This window comes from Manis javanica, chromosome 1 (assembly GCF_040802235.1).
Source record: "Manis javanica isolate MJ-LG chromosome 1, MJ_LKY, whole genome shotgun sequence".
NCBI lineage: Eukaryota > Metazoa > Chordata > Mammalia > Pholidota > Manidae > Manis > Manis javanica.
In genome coordinates this window covers 93366044-93388758 of record NC_133156.1, presented here as the reverse complement: position 1 = coordinate 93388758, position 22715 = coordinate 93366044, and the positions used below count along the sequence as shown (strand labels likewise).

General features: G+C 32.9%; 1 protein-coding gene across 5 annotated transcripts in view; it reads right to left on the bottom strand.

Annotated features, from left to right (window-relative positions):
• Positions 1-22715, bottom strand: part of CERT1 (ceramide transporter 1) — a 118862-nt gene that overhangs the window by 5233 nt on the left and 90914 nt on the right. For 2 of the 5 annotated variants that reach the window (XM_037000292.2, XM_073235010.1), the window contains 9 exons: positions 19383-19469; positions 16909-17001; positions 16331-16408; positions 9741-9836; positions 7258-7390; positions 6240-6310; positions 3803-3931; positions 3145-3274; positions 2160-2296 (listed from right to left, as the gene is read on the bottom strand). In XM_037000292.2, the coding sequence (XP_036856187.1) occupies positions 2169-2296; positions 3145-3274; positions 3803-3931; positions 6240-6310; positions 7258-7390; positions 9741-9836; positions 16331-16408; positions 16909-17001; positions 19383-19469 (945 nt within the window). In that variant the 3' untranslated portion in view covers positions 2160-2168. Of the gene's footprint in view, positions 1-2159; positions 2297-3144; positions 3275-3802; positions 3932-6239; positions 6311-7257; positions 7391-9740; positions 9837-16330; positions 16409-16908; positions 17002-19382; positions 19470-22715 lie in introns of those variants that run through there. The other 3 variants (XM_073235017.1, XM_037000295.2, XR_012130540.1) reach the window with 2 other exon arrangements.

Genomic DNA, 22715 nt, shown 5'->3' with positions numbered 1-22715 from the left:
AAATACAGTGCAGAAACAGAATTAATAAGAAGCTACGTGTTCAGATCTAGCCATAACAATTCTAAAGTAAAAGATATTCTAAAAACAGTGTATGTATGCAGTGCATTTCAGCTTGAAGAAAAAGAATCTCTCAAAGGACCCAGTATATTCCAAAACTGTAACCATTCAGGTAAATAAGACCAGAACGTGTTTAACACTTTCAGGCAACGTTTTTCCTGGGAAAAGTTAAGTATCTGTGATATCAATGCAATAACTCTTGTGTTAGTATCAGACAATAAATTTAGTCTTTGAGTTTTGTTTTATAAGAAAACACCATAAAAAGCATCAGATACCAGACTTAATAAAAAATATCAATCACTATATGGCTGTTGACTATATTATTTTTATATAAGAAACTGACTCAAGAATATAAATTCCTAGGCCAGTGATTTAACATTCAATGTAGTTCAGAATGAGAGGACATTTGTATGTACTTACTTGTGAATTATATTTTGGTATTAGCTATTAAACACTTAAATGTTAACATATACTGAGAGTTCACAGAAATACACTTATACTAATGGTTCTTAAATGGACCAACAGTTGCTCAAACTCATTCACAATAAGAGAAATATAATTAAAAAGTATTTTTTTACCCATCAAGTTAGGAAAAAAACAAAATTTTATTTCACACATTATGTGAGGTACAGGGAAACAGGCACTCCAGTACACTATTACTGGGGAGACTGTAAATTAATATAACCTTTAAGAGGGCAATATCTAAATTACAGATGCACAAATCCCCCAGAAGTGCCAGCAGGGTCACACCGAGTAATTTATCCCATATATAAACTTGTAAGTGCAAAATGACATATGGATATAATTGCAACACTGTTGTAACAAAAATTGGAAGCAACTTTAGTATCTACCAAGGGAGGACTGGTTAGAGAAAAAGTAATATACATCCATACAATGCATAGCCATAAACAAAGGATGAGGAAATGTGGATTCTAAAAAACAAGACCAATGAACAAACAAACAAATGTAACCCCAAACAAACTCATAAATACAGAGAACAAACTGAAAGTTGCCAGAAGGGAGAGAGATTGGGAGGAGGGGGTGTGAAATAGGTGAAGGGGATCAAGAGGTCAGCTTGAGTTATAAAATATAGTAAGTCATGGGGATAAAAAGTACAGCATAGGGAATAGCCATTAATATTGTATTATCTTTGTATGGTGACAGCTAGTCTTATGGTGAGAATTTCAGACTGTAAATAAATATTGAATCACTATGTTGTATACCTGAAACTAATATAATGCCAACTATACTTGAATTCAAAACAAAAAAGAGGAAGTTCTGCTAATGTGGAAAACCTTCAAGGTAAACTAAGCACAAAAATCAAGATGCAGAACAGTGTGTAAAGTATGGTACCTTCTCTTCAACAACAAAAAGGTGTATGTGTGGGAGGAACATACTTGTATCTGCTCATTCAGGCATAAAAAAATATTTGGGAAGATACACAAGAAACTAGTAATAGCAGATAAACACTTCTCTGTGTATGTGTGCGCAAGTGTGCAAACTGAGTGACCACGGAATAAGGGCCATATCTTTTCATACTTTTGACTTTTGAACTATGTTAACATATCATTTATTTAAAAAAAATTGAAGATCCCAGCCCCTTGTGCAAAGATGTTCACAGCAGCATTATTTGACAGTAAAAAAATATGTTAAAAGAATGAGATGGTTTTATGTATTTCATATCTTTATATGGAATAATAGTCAAGATATACTGTTAAGTAGAAATAGCAAGCTGCAAAACAGTTAAGTATAGAATAATCACATTTTAAAAAATAATCAAGGAATAGATGTCAGTACAGTACATATATGTATAAAAGTCTGGAAGATATGCAACAAATCTAACAGTAACTTAGGGAAGGAAAAAACAGAGAATTTGTACTTCTAAAATTCCATGGTTCTACAATATTGAAAATTTTCTCTAAATAAGCAGGTATTATATAAACAGAAAAAACAAGTTTTGATGGCTATAAAGACTGTAATTATCCAGAAACATCATAAAACACAAAACTACTTTCAATAATTACCTATATTTTAGTATCTGCAGTCATTATTAGTCAAATAAAAGTTTTTTTTAAAAAAAGATAACATGTATCTTCCAGTACCTGTTAATACTAGAACAAAATAGGTTTTCCTGCAGTTTTTTCTTGGACGTAAGATGTAAAACGTTTTAGAAACTTTGGATATTCTCGCTTTGCCACTGCCCTTAACACTGAGGCTGGTGCCCATCCTCCAGGGTTCACTGTAAGATAAAGGAAAATTTAAGCCTGTTAAGATATAATTCTCCAAAAACATGTGAAGTATTCCTTTTGTTCTTTTACTATAAAAAATTCCTCACATTGGACCTGTTAGCATCTCTTATTTAAATACTTGACCATTAATTTCTTAATACTAACCATCAGACAAGAACAGAGAACAAGAAAGAAACATTCATTAATAGCAGCACTTCAAGTTACTTAGGACAGGTTTATTAATCAAACTCTCCTAAAGTCAAATAGTAACTTACTCAGGCACAACTGACTCCTTACACATACTAGCAGTTAACATGTTGTATAAAGAAGGTTTGAGGATTTGGCTGGAGAGATGCCAGTTAAGTGCTGCGGGCAGGAAGGTGGGTGAGTAAGAAAACAAGTAAGTGAGGAACAGGACTGTCCAAGACAAGCCCATGTGATATAAATATGTAACTACAATTCATAGAGACTAGGGAGCAGTGATTCAGAAAGCAAAAAAGCCTGACAACAAGAAAAAACTGTTAGTTTTCTTCCTCACTGTTGCTCATACTCCTAATTATGTACATATTCTAAGGTAAATATCTAATAAAATGGTTCTTAAAACCAAGCATCTGTGATCTAGAGATGAAGTTTTCAAGCCCAGCCTCATACATTCTAAAAAAGTAGTTTTGGGGTGAAATTCAGGCATATGTAGTTTGAAAGTTGCCTGGTAATTTTGATACACATCTCTCCAAATTAAAAATTACCAATCTAAAACATAAAAACTAAAAAGGCATTTGTCTAAATTGTCAGTTATTATGTAGACCATACTAAGAGCACCCATATTGCCAAGTAGCACGGTAAACAACAAAATACATACCATTAGCTACATATGTAATCTTGCACAGAATATTGTCCCGGCTAATCTCCTCGTTTCCCTCTGGTGGGCTTACCAATGTTTGACAAATCATAGCAATATTTATTTTGGCACGGACACATCGATTGTTTAGCTGCCAAAACAAAAAATAAAAATGAAACACCAGTATAACAGATAGCCAGTATTTTGTAATCAATACTGCTCTAATGTTACATTAGGTTAACTAAAACCACAACTTACCAACACCTCCAATGAAATCTTATAAATAACAATAAATAACTCATAGTAAGTTGATAAGACACCAGGAATGATTTTCCCTCCTCTTAAGTAGTAAATGGGGCTAAACTGAGGTAGAAACCACAGAGGTTTTGCCAGTAGTTGATCCTAACTTTAGAGGGAACTGTGAACAGTGGCCTACATATCTACCCATTCGGCTCTGTCTGCCCAACTTCAGAAGGAAGACAGCTCTACTTGAATGTTCATAGCCACTGACTGTTGCCCTCAGAAAACACATGGGCTATACTGTTCCAAGGAGCCAAGCCAACATAAAACAACATTAAGAACCTTTATCAAGTCAAGTTTCTCTCTGTGGGTGATATGTGTTTATCACTTTTGCCCTCTATTGTGTATTTGGCTATACACATTTACACAGTGTACTTACAGGAGCACTCTCATGATCCACAGAAAAATTACAAACTATCCAGGTCTCAGGGTCATTTTCAGTCAAGGCTGGTATCTTGCGAATGGCAGAAAGATATAATACATCTCGCTGAGAAGCAGGCCACACTCTCTGTGAAAGAAATAAAACTATTTTGAAAATCTGAGCTATTTTTTAGTTATATGTAATATGGAACTAACAAAAAACAAACAAACAAATATAAAATCAATAAAAACTTGAAGGTAAATTCTGTCAAATTTTAAATGGAAATTATCTGAGAATACCCACCAAAGGATTAATTATGAACACTAACTTAATGGCTGTGCAGAATAATACCATCAAAGGAAAAATGTTCTGCTATTTTTTCTTTTTTAGAAACTGTGGTTATATTGTTAACAAAAAAATATGCTATTTAAGTCATTTCTTAAAGTATACAACCAGTGGCATTAGTACATTCATAATGTAATTTACAAATTATCACCCCCAAACAGAAATTTTGTACCAATTAAGCAGTAATTCCCCATTTTCCCCTCCCATAGTCCCCAGTAATGTTCTGCTTTTAGGTAGAGTATTAAACTTGTTTAAATTGTTCAGAGAATTAAAAGCAGAGACATTAGGGAAAGAAGAATGCTCCTTTGATAATCATAATCACATCTGAAAAATTCTAAATAAGACCAAATTTTTCAACTTTATGGTGAGCAAGAAAAAATATACTGTTGGAATGATGTGGAACCTAGGTTTCTGAAAACTGGGATTATGTGCTTTTATATGAGAGAAAATATGCACACTGTCTTTACTGATTGTTAAGTATGGTAAACAGCCAACTCAGTGTCAATACAACAGTAATTATCTGTACGTGAAATGGTTCATCTTTTAAAGAGGCAGAATTTCACAAAGTTGATGAAAGTAGTGTTGGGCAGATGTATGTGAAGCCAATGATAGATGAAAATTTGGCCATGTTAGAACTAATGGATGAAAATCTACAAGGTTGATGATAAGATTGAAATTTAAAGAGTAAGAATGACCTAAATATCAGGAGATGAGTAACCCTCCTTAAGACCATATTAAAAAAGAAGTTAAATTTAAAGAGAAAGATGCTCTATAGTGTTACTGGATTCTGTTGAAAAAATTACGCCAGGAAAATTTATTTATTCAAGTAATTGTAACTTAAATGTTATTACATATAAGAGACATATTTTAGTTATTTTTATTGTTCAAGAAATTATCCTAATACAACCTATGTAATTCTCCAATCCATCTACCATTTACCAAGTGAAATACTTACAGCTTATTTTTTTTCCAGGATCAATTATCTTCAGATAATAAGATTCTTCTAAGTTATTGGTCATTTATCTTCATTCCAAATTACACAGCAATTAACTGGTATTTTAACATTTACTAAATTTTAGATTTCACTTACACCCCTCACATCTGTATGCTGTATCTTTGTTATACATTTCTTGAGTAGCTACCATGTAAAATGAAGCCTAGCTCATAGTCACTAGATATAAGATGATGTGACAACACTGAGCTCAAGAAATACATAGCAAATCTCAAATATTTTCATATATTCAGCTCAATTAAAAAATCATTTTGTAAAGAGAAAAAAAGTACCGACTGAATCATTATATTACTTATACAACATATAAGACTGTTTTTGGTGGATATCTCAAATTTTAATGTCATTATTTTTTTATTAAAATTCTTTTGTTGGAATAAAGTTGACACACAATATTATATTGGTTTCAGATGTACAACATGGTAACACAGTAATTACATACATTACTAGATGCTATGGTAAGTGTAGTTATTATTCTTTATAAAATATATTATTTGGCAATTTTCAGAAGAGGAACAAGTCAGAGTAAGAGAAATTTTAATTCTTTAAAATATCTGGAATAGCATAGGAATAAATGAATTGAAAGGAAACTAATTTTAATGTTTCTGTGTGCTCTCCTGTATGACCAACCTCTCAATAGTCATGCTCAGCAATTTTCCCTTACTTTCAGATAGTCCACTTAGATCACTTTCATATCTATTAGTCTTAATATAGACTAATAACATACTTTCTGTTCCACTTATAGTCATCACAAGAAACTATGATTCACTTTAGTATTTGGTAACTATCATTTATCTCCTATAGAGACTAGATGCTAGAAAAATACTTGATTTGATTACAGTATTTTCTAGACTTAAAGTGTACATAACTGCAGATCTTTATCAAACACACTGTTTCTGGATGTTTCTCAGGTTCTTGTCTGCACACATTTTTGCTTTAAATGAGCTGATATACCTTTCAAATACATGACATTCATGACTTATTAATAAAGGCTTTGGATTTTTTATGGCATTTAATTTCCTGCCAAATTTTACCTTAAGAGAATTTATATGTCTCAGTTTGAACTACACTGGAATCCTTTTGGGATGAAGAAATCTTTACCTTGTGCATTTGATAAATGATGATTGCATTATCAGCTAATGTTTCCACGACATGAAAGTTTTCTACAGTTGCTGAAATGAAGAGAAAATATTAGTAGCCAAAAAGAGATACTATCTTCATCTTCTCTTAGGTTATTAATTCACTTATACTGAAAGTCAATTATAAATGGACATTATGGTAAATTTAACAGTATTCTGCCCTACCTAGGCTAAGTCCAAATGGAAGATAGTTATTATTTAGTATTAGGGTTATAGACAGTGGCTGTGAGATCTGATCACCAGGAAATCTTATTTTCTTTGGCCCAGTATCTAGCTTCAAATTAGGAAAGCAACACTGTTCACCACTGCATTGTTCCATAACACTATGACCATTTTTCGTAACCCCTAATTTATTGAAGCTCAATTAGGCTGTTCTATCTAGGCTTAGGTGACTGTATTGTGAAAAAAGAAAGAATGTCAAACTGCCACTGCAAATACGTCATGATGTTCAAAAGTATCCATATATATGAAATTTGGTACCTAAGGGCAACACATACACACAAACCCAAGAACAATGCTGAACAAACCAAAGCAGGATTCATCTATAATTTGCCAAGGAAACAAAACAGGAAGGGAAAAGAGTAGATGATAAAGCAAAACACCTTTTAGTCCTGGCCTCTCTACTAACTCTGTGGACTCTGACAAGGCATCTGACCTTCCTGAATTTTACTCTTTAACCTCTCTATTATGAAGGATTATTAAGTTATTAGATTAAGTGCTATAATACACTGAGAAGCATTTTATACAGTGAAAAGTTTTATTTAAATGTGAGGTTAAAAAAAGATGGATAAACAGGTGAAAGGAAGAGAGGGACAGAGGGAGAGGGAAGGAATGTATTAAATGTATCAGTTCCCTATGTGATTCTCCTATATTTTCTACATTGACTTTGTAAACTATAGATCAGATGCAAAAAATCAGATTGGGTTTGATGTTAAATTCAAAATAATAATTATCAAAATATGTTAATAATGGCAGCTTACTTTCCCAATCATTGCGAACATCAACATTCCAGAAGTAATTGCAGACCTCGTGTCCTGTAACGCCTTTAACTGCATGGGTAGCTTTCAAAGGATCCAGAACAATTCCGTTTTCTTCCACTTCCCTTCTATAAACCTAAAGAGGATATATATAAAAACCTGTTTAAAAAATAAAAATCAATCCCCACCTGAAGTACAAATTTGACAGCATGTTTTTAAAGTTAGTGACTTTTAAGAATTTTATATATGAAAATATTTTTATGGAACATAAGTATTGTGTTAAAAGGAAATTTTAAATTTCAAATTATAAACACAGATAACACATAAGTATTTTTAAAACTATGAATCCAAAATAAACTTCAACTATGAAAAACATGCATATGCAGTAAACAACTAATTACTTGAGTTGTTTAAAAGATGAATATGTATATATATATATTTTTCAGTTTAAATTAGGCATTATTTACTGAACATATTACTGTTCAACATAGCTAAGAAAGCCAAATTAGCCCTCGTTAGAACATAATCTCCTTAAGGATACAGATTTAAGGCGGCTTTGTTCAATGTATCCTCAGCATCTAGAACGCCCTCTGAAACATAGCAGGCACTCAACTGTTTGTTTAATGACTGAAAGCTAAAATGGCATAAAGATCTATACTATCTTGCTTTAAATACTAAGGTTGTGTACCTGAAGTGCTGAGTAAAATTATTTCAAAATTTTAGATGGCTTGCTACTTTAAAAAGTTTTATAATAAGATCTTTTTGAGAAATGAAGAAACATGTTCTCATAGGGAGAACCAGCTCTTAATTTATGGAGTGCTTATGGGGCCAGACACTGCTCGGCATTTCACAAATAGTTTCTTTTTTACAATCTCCCTCACCAAACTACCCTTCCCTATATGCTTATTTATTCATGTTATTGCGACTGCTGTATACCCAGTCACCCAAACTGAAAACTCTACAGAATATTTATTCTTCCCTCACACTTGACATAGCTATTAAGCCTATTACTAATCATCTATGAGTCATCCAACAGCTTGACTTTCCTACTATTGGTTACCTCTTCTAGCTAGGCTTTCATCAGCTTGTATCTGACACTCCCAAGTGGTTTGCTTGGTCTCTAGTTTCTTCCCTATCAGCTTCATCTTCCTAAAATATTACCTGGCATATAGTGGCTAACCTCCTGTTACAGACAAGACTGTTCTCTTTAGTGAGTTATTTTATACTCCCCACTCTTCATTCCTTGTAGAGGTACTTCATGGTTTCTCTTCGACGCTTCACTTCTTTCTTGGGCAGCAGGGAGTGAAGACGGACAAAGCCAGTTAACTCATCTGAATGATGAGTACACCGAGAGGATGAGTTAGGTTTGGCTCAACGCCTTCTTTGCACACAGCATGCATCCTGATCTGCTTCTGGGGCCTGCTCTTATGGGGAAGGTCTGTGATTATCCAGCTACATCAGAAACAGTTTAATTCTAGGTCAACATATGAGCAAGACCTTGAGGCCACTGATCTAAAGCCATAGTCTCCAATCAATTTATCAGATTTATAACTAACATTTTGGTATCTCATTTGCTTGTCTCTTATTTCTTAAATTGCTCCATATTCAGGAGGAATGGAAATTCTAACATTTAATACTGTATCTCATTTGCTAGAATAATTCTGGTTTCAGCAGTCTATGCAAAACTCCTGAATAAGAAATTTGCTTTCAAGTTTTTGCTCATTATATTTGTCTTAAACGCCCTTACCTTACCTTTGTTACAACCTTGCTTCCATTTCCAGATATGGCTCAAATGCTTCTCTTCAGAGTAAAATAATCTAATTGTTTCAAATCAGAGACCTCTTTTCCAATTTTCTCTACTACTTTTTATTCAATATATAATTGGATGAAGCTAAGTAATGATATCTTTTAAATGTTAATATCCTTTTACCCTAACTAAAGTTATAGCTTGTAGTCTTATTAAACATCTCTTTATCTTTAGCATTAATGCCTTGGGCATGAGGTAATCCAAAATTCAATGCTGCTGTTGCTTTTCAATCCATCTGAATTTCTTGTTTCCTGCTCTTACATTGTCTCTTGTGTTTAGGTATGTGAGCAAGATTAGCTGACAAATGTCCAAATATCAAAAACAGGTAGTATGAAAAAGGACAGAAAGTGAGGTATAGAAAAAAAAAGGGAACAAAGTGACATCTGGGTATAACATATAGTATATTAAAAAATAAATAGGAGAAATATCCAAATAATTATCTACCAGCTAAATGTGACCTGTGGCTTATGCCATAGATTTATATTATGACCGTAAACAAACTGTGTAAAGGCTAAGTCAGGGAAGCAAAACATTTTATTTCTTAATATTTGGTGTTTCCTTGATGATACGTGATAATCTATTTAAAAGTAATTTAAAAATGCTGCCTTATATCAATGTGGCAGTAATATTATTGTAAAGAGCTGCAATTCGTAAGCAATGACATTTCACTGAGAATTACCTTCATTTCTCCTTCTTCTACAACCAACTGCCAATTGGCATCTCCACCTACATCCTGTAATGAATACGTCATGTGGTTGTGCACCATCTCTTCAACCTTGAAAAGAAAAATAAAGCTGTAAGACTCCACATCCAATTAATAGCTATATTATAACCTCTAAAATGGTATTCAGTTTATTTCAGTTCAGAAATGATGTTCTTAGAAAGCTGAGCAACCAAATGCATGATGGTTAGTAGGTTTTCTATAGTTAAGAGTTTAGTCCACATTGCAGATATCATATCCAGGTTAATGACAAGATGGAGAAATGCAAGGAAGTAGGATACTTCATTTAAATAACAGGTATTGGCCTACTGTGTATCAAGTCACCAAAATAAGCATTTTCTGGAAAAAAGAAATATTCCTTCCATCACCATGAAATGCTTCCTTACAGAGATAATGTCTTAAAGCATAAAATCACACAACTCTAAGGGTAAAAGGGGCATAAACAGTCCACTTAGTCTGTGTTCCTGTATTTAAGACTACATAAAGATACTAGAAAGCTTGTTATACATCAAGTTTTCCCTATGAAAGGGCAACAAAATTTTAAATATTTCACTGATAAACCTCTTTTATGATGAATATTAGCCAACTTAAAAAATAACCAATGCGTCCATTTATATGGTTCCAATTTCATTGTTCTATATTGTTTTAGGGACAATGCTTAATACTCATACATGCAAACATTTACAAATAATCAACTTTTAGTTCATTCTTTCTAAAAATTCTAACTAAATTTTTTACTGAAATTTAAATGTAGCCTCTGCTTTTAACTGTTACAAATTTCCTCTACACATCTATTATAAGCAAAAAAAATTGTACATCACACTCCCAGAATCCTCAATCACATATATTTATTAAGAGTTCATGTGACTGTTCTTTGCCAAGTCTTCTAGTTTGAAACATGTTTTTAAACAAAACTGAAGTGATAAAAAGACTATTTCTGAAGAACTTGCTTGTTTACCATCTATACATAGACACTTTTTCTGAGCATTGTTTCCTAATCTTTTATTCATAATTTTGTTTCATGTAATAAATGTATTACAGAAGGCAGAAGAGTTGGAAAACATGTTTATTATACTTCCATTTAAAATTTTATTTCTAAGTTAAACTACTTATTTTACATAGAGCCTAATTTGCTCATTAGGGATACAGAAAAAGTTTCGCTCACATATTTTGAAATAAATACATTAATGGTTTGGGGGCAGTAACTCTTAAACTGATCAATTCTGGGGATATAATTTTTCTCCACAAAAAGATGTTATCAATATGTTATAGTGATGTGTACTTCTGTAATCATCAAGTTTTATGATCTCAGGAGGCATACCTGATTACTGAAAGTAGGTATGGCTTTAAGAGAAATGATGTTCTTAGAAAGCTGAGCAACCAAATGCATGATGGTTAGTAGGTTTTCTATAGTTAAGAGTTTAGTCCACATTGCAGATATCATATCCAGGTTAATGACAGGATGGAGAAATGCAGGGAAGTAGGATACTTCATTTATTCTGAAGTATTTTTCAGACATTTCATATTTAAGAGTCTATAATGGCAATAATCACACAAAAAGTTTTTGATAAAAATATTTATGCTGAGATTCTACAGTCTATTTTTTGTACTAAAAAACACTAATATAAAATCAATTTTTTTGTAATCCTCAAAACAAAGCAAATGGTGCTAGGTTACAGACTTGGGAGAAATTTTTAAATGTGACTAATAGTATATTCTATAATTTTATAAAGCCTTAATTATAAAACATAACTTCAGGGGCTGTCTGGAAAAATCTATGTGCCTCTATAATTTTGAAATCTGCTTTGAGAGGGTGAGGATGACTAATGAAGGATTCCAACTTATAAATATGTTTTACAAAAGGTTATCTGATTTTTAAAAAAAGGAAAAACAAAGAAAGTTCCAGTAAGTATGCTTAAATAAAACAACCACAGTAGCCCTGGCTTGATTCATTCGTTTGTGTCACATCATGATTAAGAGACATTTTTTACCATTTTTAGATCCCAAGATCTTAAAAATCTTAAATTTGAATGCACATTTTAGATGGAGTACTGGGAGTTAAGAACACCTATCTTACGAAATTAGAGGCAAAAGAAATGCCTACCAGAAACAAACCCAACTTTAAATAGCTTACTTATAAAAGAAGAATGTGAATGATTTTACTCTGTTGAAAAACAAAGAAAGAAAGTTCTGTTTAAAAAAATTTTAGTGCCAGTTAGCTCTGTTTTTGTTTGGGAGATTATTCCTAATTAATTATTTCAAATGCTTGAAAAATGAGGTTTTAATTTACATTTTGGTTCAAAAGAAACCAGATTATACAAATATAAATTGATAGGAGCTAAAACAATATACAGTAAGTACTTTTAACACAGTCTTTCTAGACAGATGAAAAAATAGTATTCCTATCAGAGTTACCACTGCATTTATGGAAAAGTTTTCAGTCTTTAGTTCTTATTTATTCCCTTGACTTAAGAGCACTTGAAAAAGTCCAAGAAAGAAACAAGATGTATTCATTACTATGCTCCTAGGAAATTAAATAAACTAATGAAGTACTCAAAGTAATAAATTTCTCTGCAAAACCTTCATCATGGATTCTTTATCCATTATGGCATCTTCCCTCAGGTAAGAACACTGAAGTTAAAAAAAGTCGTGATACAGGTAAAATCTCATTATAATTTATTTTATGTTTACTGCAATAAAATATGAAGTAGCCAGTGTTACTCCAGGGGTAGTTACTTGGGCATTCAAGACCACACTGACAGTTCAGATCTAACTGCTTTGTGTACTACTGTTTTCAGTTATGACTCTGTATATCAAAAATAAATGGGAAACAAGGAACCATTAAAGTTGAATGACAAGAATGACAAGAATGTTCATTCTTATATTTTATACTTATATTTTAACTTTTATTTTATACTTATATTTTAAACTTAATATTTTAGTAAGCTCAAAATTTGAGACTCTAGGAAATAATGTTACTAGTAACACTTGCTATCACTTAAAAAAAAAAGACTAGGTCAAAATCATTGAAGCAGGGTTTACCTGCTTTAAACAGTCTTTGCAAATTTTAACTAGACTAAGCATAATTTTGGGGAATTATGCCCTTGATATTTTGGGGGCCTAGAGTTGAAAATGATGTGTGCCAACACACACAGAATCTTCATACCAAATAAACTATGAAAAAAAATGGGAGATAAAACACATTTGAAGTAAGAGGTAATAGCACTTCAATTCTAACCTTTCCTTCCACCTCACATGAGTCATTTAGTATGCCAGTTTAGGGGGCTGTCTAATTGGATTTTTGTAATATTATTACAGAACTTTTAAAAGAAAATTGTCTTTTGATGGCACAAAGAAATTGTAATGAACAAAATTCTCATGAACAAAAGTAAAAAAAAAGAGCTCAAAGACCACTCAGATCTCTTTCTCTTACCCATGTGAAAGGAATACAACTATGCTTATTTTTAGAGTCACAGAGTCATACAGGGATTTGTTGGATAAAATAATTTATTATTAACAAATTAACAGAGTACTGTTAACTCAAAAGAAAAATGGCTAAGGACATGAATAGTCAATTCACTGAACAAATGCAAACAGTCAAGAAGCAAAATAACTCTTTTAGTTTATCAGATTGGCAAAAATTAACAATTATAATATTCAGTGTCATACAGCAAAAGAAAACTGTCCTGGGATAGTTGGTTCAACTTTCCTAATGAACAGTTTGGAAATAAGAATTTTAAAAACTTAGAGAAGTGTGCAAGGCCTTTGTCCTACAATTCTACTTCTAGGAGTAGATTCAAAGGAAGTAATTGAATAAGTGTACAAAGATGTATATAAAAGGATGTTCCTGTTGCTCTAATTATACTAGAGGGATACTGAAAATAAACTGCATGTTAATATTAAGCGAGCAGGTAAACCCAGTATGCATATCCATACAATAGACAAGGAGACAGAGACCTATATTTACTGATGGGAAGATGGGTTTAATTATATGTTTAAAACTGGTTATAAAATAGTATATAAACAATTACCTACTTCAGTAGAAAAAGACAACTATTACGGTATGTGTATTTACCCACGTATGCCTGATTTTACTTAATTGCATATATAAATACATGTATACTATATATGTATGGAAAAAGGACATGCATAAGAATATTACTAGTTATCTATTTTTATTTATTTTCTAAGTTCTGCTAAAATTAACACATCTTACTTGTACAGTAAAAATAAGAGGGGTGAAATAATTACAACAATGTGTCACTATAGACATAAAGTAGGAAAGAGTTTTACACAGAATTGCTTTTGCAGTCACACTCACCATTGATTAACCTGCAGACGTACTTACTTACTGCCCACCCTTTGTTTCTTTTTTTCCCCCATAACAGAGTATTTTTTTTTCCTTTGATATTTAAGGTCACATCTCGAGGTGGTGTGTTATGCAGAGATTATTTATAAACCCAAGTCCTTTCTACTTTCTGTACATTTTGATTTAGTGGGCTTTCTTCCCAATATCTGCCCATCAGACAGATGCACATGTTGCTACTAATATCCCAGTACATTCACGTATTTTATTTGAAGTTATTTTCAAGGTATTTCTCAGTTCTCAGTTTAATTATCCTACCTACCTATAAACATCATTTCAACATGAACAAAGCAGTCATGAGCCAAGACTTGCATGTAGATGGTAAGGCCCAGTTAATCAGTAGTTATATGCCAGAGGCCAAGTATGCTAATGACAGCAAATACTTTAACAAAGAGAATAAATAGTTGATATTTATTTTATTCTTCTTCATTTTCTGCCTCTTTTGGCATGTAACACGGTATTATAATCAAAAGCTGAAAGCAGAATTTTACCAACCATGAGCATAATTTATTAGGAAAAAAATCCACTAGAAAGGCTTTTCTCAATTTATATACATGAATTACATAAACAGGTAAGGAAGTAAGCTCAATTAAGCAAAATCACGTAAAAAGCTGAGTACCTGCTTCTTAGTAATATAGACGTCTGTACTTGGCTTTCAACTATACTACAGCTCTATAGCTTGGGCCCAGGTCTGGGTTCTGAAGCCCCATTTCTTAGGCACCTATCAGTGGTTTACACTGTTTTCTTGCTCTCATTACATTCTCTTTCATTTACAGCCTGTGTATTCCTCTGCTTTAAGGGAAAAATGGTGACGAGTACTGATGGGTTTTAGTCTGTTAATGTATTATTTTAATGCAAGGTGGAGCATAGCAGAAAAAAACAGTCTCCCAATACATTATCTGATTATGTAACTAATTTATTGTGAATGAGAAGCTTTTGAAAAAGCATGCAGAAATGGATGAGCAAAAGGTAAGAAATACTGTCATAAGTTTGGTTATGGGTAATTTCTGATGAAGAACTGATACATTTGTTTCTCAAAAATGTTTCAAGGAGGAAAAAAGCTAGTATTTAGAGTTTTAATTTTCTTCTTTACTGAGTAGTTAAAAACTAATGTAAATTTTACTTCTAAGTGTAGACTAATAGATACTTGCTTTACATTACAACTCTTAAAAAGTTTTAGTGGAATACTCTGCTAGAGAAAAAAATGATGTAGATAATTTTGATTAGCACAAAGAAATTATGCTATTATAATGCTAACAGAAACTCACACTTATTGGGCACTTCCTGTATGTCCAGATAATAGTCATAGCTAAATCACAGAAGTGAAGCATGGAAGAGTTAGAAAAGTTGCCCAAGATAATACAGCTAATCAGGATTTAAACTCAGGTCATTCTGATGAGACTCAGTTTCTTAACATACATGATGTGATCCAATAATCACCATAAAGATACAAAGTTGAATGTCAAAGATATAAAGATTAAAAAGCTTTTTAAAATTAATGCTAACACTAAAAATTATTCCTCCAATAATACTTTGATTTTTTTTATGAGAACAGAGACTGTAAGAATTGAACTGCTAATCCCTAAACCTTACTGATGCTGAGTAACTTAAAACCAATTTCCATAGATTTAGCATATGAACAGGAATATTAAGATATAATATCCAAGGGTAATTTGCATAAGGAAAATACAACCTATTCAGTGTTTAATATTATAATGGTAATGAGACAAATATTATTTAAAAAGTTATTTCCCTGTCAAATATAACTGAGACATTTTAAATTAGATTAAAAGTGAGACTGCTGAAACCTGCTTTTATGAGGAAATGTAACTTTGTAGACCATGCCCATCCAAGTTTCTGAATCCTGTCTAAATAAACAGATTTTATGTGATATTTAAATACCAGGTACGTCTACTCATTTTAACTGAATTTGTGATCTTGTGGGAGTACCTCTTACATGGCAAAATTACAAACTATCCACAGTAGAGGATACAAAGGGCACATGCAAGCCTGACAGAGGAATTATTTAGTAGATAAGGAAGGCCTTTTTCAATGCTTATTGTTACTATTTAAAATTCAAAACCAAAACAAGTGGCCTACTCAAACAATTTCTAGGAACAAGAAAGCAGGCTGAAACATAGCACAGAAAGACTCAAGTCCACTCTATACATTCATACAGTACCTGGGAGCTGAATCTGTGAACATCATCAGAGGCACTGACTAGATCAATGGAAGACATGGAGGAAGAGCGACTATAGGGCTACCAGAGACAGACAAAGAAAAAACCAAGTAATCAGAACAAAGGCACAACAGAGCATTCAGTACCAACTTCCAAACACAAGATAAAGAAAGAGAACAAAGCACCATATGAAACAAGCTCAGCAGCAAGTGCTGACTTCATGCACCTATTATCAGTTTTGCTACAAAAATTCTAAAAAGAATGCAATGCTTCCAATAACACAAAATAATACCACTTAACCTCAAAGAAAAGAGATTTAATATAACTTGCTATGCTTCTGGTCAACTATTTTGGACTAGCCATTCCCTATCCACCCCCATTTCCCTTTCCCCTTAAATAAAAAAGAACATTCTATTCAGAAGATTTCTACCTGTTTTGGATGATGTAGATGGAAGAAACATATAATACCAAAGAATGTCATTACTTAAATTCAAGAAAAGGGTGAAAACTTATACAAGATAGTTCCATCAACAGTGAAGAACAATACAACATATACTTTGAGCAAACTGACATTAGCTTACCGTTTGGACAAATCTGTGAGTCCCCACAGAAGAAAAGGCATCTCCAGATGGCATAGATGCAGGCCACTGTAACCTGACCTTTTCACTCTGTGACTAAGAAAACATGATGTTAAGATGGGATAGTTTTAAAGTGTATTTTACAGCGTTTAAGAATGGATAATTCAACCTGAACACTTTAGTACTTATAAATATTGAATTATGAAAATACTCTACAGATAGGAGCCTTGCCAAATCCTCACACTTCATGTATGCCAATTCAATCTCTTCTTTCAGATGCCATAGATGTAACCTAGATTAGATAGACCAAGCATTAGTTCTTTGATTTTGCTCCTGGTCAGGGTCTCCAAAGCCAGCAGGACATCATTTACCATGAATCTGCATTAACACCGCTGCTGAAGTTAATTTTCTTATATCCAAACTCTGGGCAAATTATTTCAATTATTCTACCCCATCAGGGTCCTGTGGGGCTGTATCATTTGGACCAATATGATAATTTGCTTCAGTTATGTTCTAAAGAGCATATCATGTATATTTCTGTCTCTGTTCCGTGATGGTATTGTGTCTTCAACCTATCACCTCACTTCTGTTAAGCTGCCACTTAACCTCCTTCTACCTCCTTAGTTTACCTAGTTTCTTCTCATTTATTCAATAAATATTTGCTGAATGTAATGTACCAGAAACTGCTATGTTGTATGTGTGCTCATCTTCTAAGTATGCAGAAGACAAATGGTATTTTCAACCTTATCTGATTACAACTGCTAAGATCTCATTTCTCACTCACCATGTTATTGCACATATCTTCCCCCCTATGTTGGCAAATATGTAAAACACCGTAAATTAAAAAATGTGTCACTGAAGAAATCCTATATACTGGCTGTGTTGTTGAGAGCCCTGTGCTGTATCTACTGTGTACAATAAGGGAAATGACTTGAAGATCTGAAACTGATTTAACAGATTACTGGAGCTTATTAACCCTACAGCATTACCACCCTGTAATTATCTTTGTCATATCAATGTGCTTTGCTATTAGGCAAGGAAAATTATGGTCTGTTTAATGACTTGTTTTGTAGGTTATCTACCAGAATGACAAGAATGGACTGAAATTAAATGAGTTCATAGCCCCATGAATAGTTTTTTTCTCTAAAGCTTACAGAAGTTCTACCGAACCTCTTAAACTATAACTCAACCACGGTATTGATATTCAGTAGAATAACATTTTAGAGCAGAAGGGATAATCTGAATCATCATCTCCCATACATAGAAAACCAAGGTCCAGAGAATTTAAGCGATAAGTTTATAGCTACACAGTCAGTGGCAAAACTAAAGAATGAAAATGAAGTTGCCTTGACCTCAAACAGTTCCCTACTCCTCCCCAAACAGTACAACTTATATTAAAAAAATACAGTGAAGGAAAAAAGAAACCCTAAAAAACCAATACCATGATGCTACTTCAGACACCCAAAAGCAGAGCTCCCATAGGAACCAGAAGTTCCCATTCTTACTGAGGGCTGCATAGCATCTTTTGGGTATAAAAAAAAAAGGCAGTAACCTTTGTTAAATTAATATGACATGAACTTCTTATCACTGATTTAGGAAAAAATAAATAAATAAACATGAAAAGCAAACAGTCACTATTACAAGTGATTTACCCTTGGGTAGACAGACCAGTAAATGGGCATAATGGCCATGACTTGCCTTAGACAGAGAATAAACAAGCTAACTTTTCTATGCAAGTTAATTTGTGGTATTAAAGCTAATACACATATGACTTATTTGCAAGATATTTAAAGTCCTGGGGAGAGTAACTAAAATTCATCCTGAAGTATCACCAAGAGGTAATATATGGTAACTGCATTGTTGCAGAATTAAAAGGTGGTAAAGGATCAAATTAATCTTGATACCAGAGTTAAAGTATATAAGAAATATTTTCCTTCAATTTCCACAGAAGAAGCTGGGTATAATTGCTCTAAATTTAATGATGATAAAACACTCATCAAAGTTAAAAAAGTGAGGAAGCAACTGAATGTGAAGGTACTGAAGCAATAAGGGAGTTAATAAAAATTAAATAGCACTAAAGTAGAAGGAAAAATAACTTCTTGGTCATTTTCCTTTTGAATTCATATGGTATTACTGATGAAGAGAAATAGGCACAGAGACAGTTTCACTCAGATTAAATATATGACTGATACTAATAGAATGAAAATAAAGTTGGATACTTCAAGTGGAATAAGGAAAATATTTCCATTTAATTTCATGTCTATTAAGCATGCTTCCTTTAAACAATCTCTGGCCTTCTTTCTATTGCTTGGAAATTGATCAACAAAGGAACTAACTTATATTCTTCTACGTTTCTGACTCAATGTAGACACAGTTCATTTTCTAGGTTATTAGGGTCACAATTTTCAAATTCTATGTATATGAAATAGCATATATCAGGGAATGCCTAATGTTTGAATTTTTAATAATAGATATACCTGTTCTTCTATTTTATCTTGTCTGTCAAGAGCAGCTTCAACAGCATCAAAGAACTCTTCTTCATTAATCAGACTGTTTGGGCCTTCCTATTTAAACACACAGGAGAAAAAAAGCAGTTGATTTAAGAAAATAAAGAATACTCATAATCCTGGCATTAACTCAAGGAAAAAATTGAAAAGTGACTCAACAAACATTTATGAACCAGTTAGCACACTAGGTATGTTATCATAAAGATAAGTAACATATGCTTTGTACAAAATTGTTAAAATTAATTCACTCACTACACTTAATGTATATTGATGACTACTACTGTGTTAAGGAGACAGTCTAGAGCAGGGTTGGTGAACTATGCCTATGAGCTAAATCTAGTCCACTGTCTATTTCTGTAAGGCCTTTGAGCAAAGAATTTCATTTTAATATGGTTGGGGAAAAGAAAGAAAGAATAACATTTCATGATGTGGGAATTATATGAAATTAAAGTTTTGTTGGAATATAATCATGCTCTTTCATTTATGTATTATCTATGCCTGTTTTCAGGCTACACTGGTGGAGTTGAGCAGCTCAACTTGCAACTTGAGTACTTGGTAAGAGAAACCATATAAAATTGCAGAAAGGTTAAACATAAAGTTACAGAAGATCTATAGCCAATGCCAAGTACAGGTAAGAGTTTTCCAGGGATCTTCCTAAGCAAAGACAATTATTTCATGGGGAAAGAAAAGTTGAGCTGATACTTGAAAGCCTGGTTAGTTGGCAAAGCACCTAGGAATTCTCAAACACCTAGGGAATTGCCTGGGGAACTTGTTAAAAAATTAAAATTCTCAGGCCCCCATAAAAAGAAATTACTTTTTAGTGGGTATTGGTAGGAATATGCAAGTTTAGTGAAGTCCTCCATGAGATTCTCATGCAAGTGGAGCTTCAGCTTTACCAGACGATAAAAGTATAAAGGACAATAGCAAAATGAATACAAGCAAGGTATGTTCCTGCTGTGATGAAACACATGAGAGCACTTTAAGTGGGACAATAGCTTCATAATATGGTAAAAGTGGAGGCAGAAAGTTAGGCTGGGTTTAAGGTTCTCTAAATTTTTAAATACACCCAATAAGACACATGAATAATGATTTCTGGTCTGGAATATTCCCAATTAGATTGGTAACCCCAATTCATTAATACTCCATTAAAAAGTATCTAGCAACATCACTATTCCTGACACAATGTAGGATATAAGGCTCCTGTCATATTGGCACAGGTATATGAGAAATCTTGATTTAATGCAATAGTTTTTTTAGAGTTATGAGGAGTCCCTCACAATCCACTTAAAAAATATTTTTATTCAACTATAACACACAGAACAGTGCATATATCAATGAATTATCATTAAGTGAATGTAACTTTATCTAATGGCAGGTGGATCATGAAAAAGAATAGTAACACTCCAGAGGTCTCTCTCCTGCAAAATTCCTTTATAAAATTAAAACATTTCAAAGACAATCAAATGATAGTATCACTTTGATCTCAGCTGATAGAGAGAAATGCAAAAATATCCCAAATCTACTCTGAATCAAACATATTCAATGCTTTTAAAAACGCTATTGATCATAACTTATCTACATTTTTAAAAACCATAATACTTGTTCAATCTATGATATCATGTCAGAGTCTCAGGAGTCTACTAAATGGGTTATGGCATTAAAAAATTCTACTTTGACAAATGAAACAGGTACATTTTTCCTATGATGGCCACTCTGAGGGGGAACTAAAGTGATTGGAATAAAGAGCTCTTTATTAAAAAACAACTTAAAAAAAACTTCTTGTATTTTGTAATCTAGTTTTTTAAAACCCAGATGATGGCTAATTATATAATTTTAAGATATACTAGAAGGAAAGAAATGACAGCTTAATTTAAAAATATTACAGCTCATTCAGCAAAGTTGCAGGATACAAAAATTATACACAGAAATTTGTTGCATTCCTATACACTAACGATGAACAAGCTGGAAGAGAAATCAGGAAAACACTTCCATTCATAATTGTATCTAAAAGAATAAAATACCTAGGAATAAACCTAATGAAGGAAGTGAAAGACTTATATCCTTAAAAAGATAAGACACTCATGAGAGAAATTAAAGAAGAAACCAATAAACAGAAATACATCCCATGCTCATGGATAGGAAGAATTAATATTGTCAAAATGGCCATCCTAATGGGGGAAATCAAGTAACAATGCTGCCCATGTGATTTTATATTAATGATACAAAAAAAAAAATGGCCATCCTGCCTAAAGCAATCTACAGATTCAATGCAATCCCTATCAAAAAAACCAACAGCATTCTTCAGTGAACTAGAAGTAGTTCTAAAATTCACATGGAACCACAAAAGACTCCCAATAGCCAAAGCAATCCTGAGAAGGAAGAATAAAGCAAGGGAGATTATGCTTCCCGACTTCAAGTTCTACTACAAAGAACAGTAATCAAGACAATTTGGTACTGGCACCAGAACAGATCCATAGACAATGGAACAGACTAGAGAGCCCAGATATAAACCCAGGCATATATGGTTAATTAATATACGATAAAGGAACCATGGACATACAATGGGGAAATGTCATACAACTGGTGTTGACAAAACTGGACAGCTACATGCAAGAGAATGAAAATGGATTATTGTCTAACCCCATACACAAAAGTAAACTCAAAATGGATCAAAGACCTGAATATAAATCTTGAAACCATAAAACTCTTAAAAGACAACATAGGCAAAAATCTCTTGAATATAAGCATGAACAACTTATTTCTGAACTCATCTCTTCGGGAAAGGGAAACAAAAGCAAAAATGAACAAATGGGACTACATCAAACCAAAATGCTTCTGTACAGCAAAGGACACCATCAGCAGAACAAAAAGGCATTCTAGAGTAAGGGAAAATATATTTATAAACAACATATCCAACAAAGGGTTAACATCCAAAATATATTAAGAACTCACATGCCTCAACAACCAAAAAGCAAACAATCCAATTAAAAAATGGGTGGAGGATATGAACAGACAAATCTCCAAAGAAGAAATTCAGATGGCCAACAGACACATAAAAAGATGCTCCACATCACTAATTATCAGGGAAATGCAAATTAAAACCACAATGAGATATCACCTCACACCAGTAAGGATGGCCAGCATCAAAAAGTCTAAGAACAACAAATGCTGGTGAGGATGCGGAGAAAGGGGAAACCTCCTACACTGCTGGTGGGAATGTAAGCTAGTTCAACCATTGTGGAAAGCAATATGGAGGTTTCTCAAAAAACTAAAAAAAAAGAAATACCATTTGACCTGGGATTT